This window comes from Seriola lalandi, unplaced genomic scaffold, assembly GCF_002814215.2.
Source record: "Seriola lalandi dorsalis isolate HSWRI2012SDOR001 ecotype SW California unplaced genomic scaffold, Sedor1 jcf7180002054578, whole genome shotgun sequence".
Classification (NCBI taxonomy): domain Eukaryota; kingdom Metazoa; phylum Chordata; class Actinopteri; order Carangiformes; family Carangidae; genus Seriola; species Seriola lalandi.
In genome coordinates, this window is record NW_019525131.1 from 586814 (window position 1) to 590287 (window position 3474).

Consider the following 3474-nt stretch of genomic DNA (forward strand, 5'->3'; position numbering starts at 1 on the left):
AGCAGAGCCAGTGTTCCCCCTCTTTTAGCTCTGTGTTTGGTCTCCACCAGCTCCTCTTTAGCTGCTAAATGTTGCTCTGTGTTCACCAGAGGACAGAGGCTTCATCAGAGTGGTGAGAATGTGAGAATAAATGAGCTCCACAGAGCTGGAGTTTCTGCGGTTTCTAATGACCACAATTCAGTAGTGTAATTGATGCGTGTTTTCAGAAAGCTGCAAGTCTAACATCTACGCTAAAGGATGTCTGTAGGCTACATGATGCAAAAATGTTTCATTGTCCACTTTTAAGGCTCTTTCAGCTGCATACAGTACTACAGTACTGTGCTGGTCTTATATCAGACTGGTTCTGTTTCAGTGTATGTGAAATCTAAATGGTCACATGCAGTTCCAGTGGACGGCTGTGGAGGCAGTGAAACCATTCATCTTTGAGTTAATGGTGTCAGTGATTTGACTGTTATTATCAGTGCAAAGATGTGTTTCATGAATAAATGTGAGGGTCATCTTTTCCTCTGGGTGTAGGAAAACATCAGACTCTTCAAAGTGTTGTGACGTCACGAGATTATAGATAATTAAAAATACAATATGACCACTCAGTTAATGACCTCAATACAGAACTTCTCTTCATACTGTCCCTAAAGGTGATGATGATGATGATGATGATGATCTGAGGAGGAGGGGGGAGGAGGAGGAGGAGGGATATCTCCAGTTAATAACCCCTGCCTCCTCTGCCTGTCAGCATCATGATCACAGAGTGTGCCGGGACCTCCTCACCAGCGGAGCCGCGCCATGATGACTGTCCGCGGGCAGAGCTGCAGCCCGGTGACGCCTGACATTTCCTGCGTCCAATAGCTGATTCCTCCGAGCAGCGCGGCGTGAAGCTGGAGCCCGGGCTCCAACACACACACACACTCACTCAGTCACACACTCACCGAGGCTGCTCTGTCCACGTCCCTCCGGGGCTGCTGCTTCCGTCTGGGGATTCAAACTTGAGGGACTTTACCGTCGCAGGCGGAGAACAAAAGGCGGTTGGACGGCCGGTGTGTCCGCCTGGTGTGAATGTAGCGGCGGGCACGGAGTCTGTCTGCGGGGCGCACAGCGGTGCTGCTGGACCAGCCGAGGACGCACCAGGTCCAGTCCCACATCTCCTTCTGCCCCCTCCGGTGTCACGAACACAACCAACATGATCCTGCTCGGGACTGTGCTGGTTCTCTTCTTCTCAGGTGGGTTCAGGTTTTCAGTTTTATAAGAAGAGGTTTAATCTGCGGCCACACACTTCACCAGTCTGTTTGAACTCTGAGAGTAAAGTCTCCCTCTCCTCTCACATTCACCTCACAGTAAAGACTCTTTATTCTCTACTTTCATGGACCTTAGTCCAGGTATGGTCCGGGAAGGTTCACTTTAGTCCTGGAGCCACGAGGATGTAAAACTGTTTTTCAGCAGAAGAAGAAATTCTTCACACGACTGTTACTGAGTATTCCAACACCAGAGTCTCATTTAATCATTCCGTTTTGACCTGTGGTAAAATAATACAAATAACTACGATATTTTTGGATTTAAACGCCGCTAGGCTACGCCCTTCAGCTCCGAGTCCTGAACCCAAACCCTGGACCCAGAGACCGGCTCACTGATGAAGTCAGGTCCCCAGACTGTGTTGTTTTATCCCAGCACAAGCACAGCAAAAACTAACATTTATTTAGTTTATATGATGATATACAAGCTTAAAGTATTTTTTTAATAATAAAATAGAAATATAATAAATACAAAATAGGCTAAAAAAAAAAATTTTTTTACCTACAATATAGAAAATACAATATTTTAAAATGAGCTTGTCTTAAAAAACAGGTTTTAGTTTTATAGTACTGTGATTTTTTTAAATGTCATATTTTGTCCCATTTGTAAATGAAAAAGCAGGAAACATGCAAATAATAATAATGATATAAATATTTCAAGTTAAAAAGTGAATTTTCCGTTACAGAGTTGTGATAATAAAGTAAATACACACTGACAGAATGTCTCAATTGTACACCTTTAAAATTTCCGAATGGAATCTCCATAAATATGTTAATTCCGTGAATGAGATAAATAACTTTACGGAAAAAAGAGGAGACTCTGATCATCCGTAGACCAGAACCTCAGACCTCCTTCTGCTCTCATGACTGAAGTGTTCAATAGTCTCTGGTGTATTTCAGCAGCTGGAAACAAAGGGAATTTAACTGATTCTGTGGAGTCACAGTTTCTATGAATTTATACGCAGTCACAGACTGAGTGAAATATTTGTCTCCAGTTGTGCCGACATGTTGTTCTCCTGTACAGATCTTTACACTGCCGCAGATGATTTTCACCTCAGAGGAACATTTACAACACATTTCTTCTTTTCTTTACAGTACATGTTCTATAAACTGTAGACCGTTCTTCTTATTTTTCATCTTTTGTAATTTTTCCATTTGCGGTTCTTCTGATGAAGACGATCTGACAGATTTAACTGTTATCGTGCGGATGCTTTCATTTCCTCGTCATGTGTTTAAATAGCTCTGATCATGGTTTTTAACTGAAAGGATTCTTGAAGATTGGAAATAAATAATATCACGTATTCTCAGAGACACAGAAACACAGTTTTTGTTTAGACTAGATTATAAAACCAGATCTTTGTCAGTATCTGCAGGATGAATGTGCGGGCTGGGCTCGTACTCACAGTGGAGCAGCTTTTTAATGATCACTTCAGTAATTAACTTAGTGTTGGGTGTGATGATGTCCTGAGGATGACCTTGTTTACCTCACTCTTCCTCTTTGTGTGGTTGTGTAGCAGTGATTTGAGTGTGTGTGTGTGAGCACTAACAGCTTGTAAATGAAGAAGAAAAGAGGATCTTTAACAGCACAGTGAAGTGGAGGCTGTGGTTACATGCCACACAGGTGTGCTACCCAGAAAGCTGAAGATTAGATAACAGCAGACTGGTGAGCCGACTCTAACAGCAGCAGTCTAACTCTAACCTGTATACAGAGGTTAGAGACAAAGTGTGAGGTTAAACACAGGGACAGATCTGTATCTTAATGTTGTGTTTGAATCTCACCCCTGGTTGATTTGTTTTCTGTGGTTGTGAGTTTGAGAGGACAGAACACAACCACATCTGACTGTTAAGAGACAGATACTACTGCTAAGTGAAGCTGATCACTGTCACCTGACCTCACTGAGAACACGGAGACTGATGTTTAAAGTGACTTAAATAAAATCACATTACACTAATATAAATTCACATTTATAGAGCTGCTCCACAGCCTCCAGGTGTCCACAGGAGTCCCATGGTTTGTGTAGACCCCCTGCTGTACTGCTGCTGAGAGCAACATGAGGATGGTCTGTCCTCCAGCACGGCCCTGCTGTGTTCATTAGCCATGTTAATGATTGTCCAGCTTGTAGTGACACTGTAATGTTGAGTGACAGGCTCATATATCTCCCTGTCTCTCTTTGTCAGCCTCCCCCCC

The 3474-nt window shown here is 43.1% G+C and overlaps 1 protein-coding gene across 1 annotated transcript in view; it reads left to right on the forward strand.

The window, feature by feature from the left end:
* The first annotated feature begins 748 nt into the window (after positions 1 to 748).
* The window catches only part of gfra3 (GDNF family receptor alpha 3), a 52201-nt gene continuing 49475 nt past the window's right edge, over positions 749 to 3474 (forward strand). The window contains exon 1 of the mRNA XM_087177026.1: positions 749 to 1217. Coding sequence (XP_087033152.1) covers positions 1178 to 1217 — 40 coding nt within the window. The 5' untranslated portion in view covers positions 749 to 1177. The remainder of the gene's footprint in view (positions 1218 to 3474) is intronic.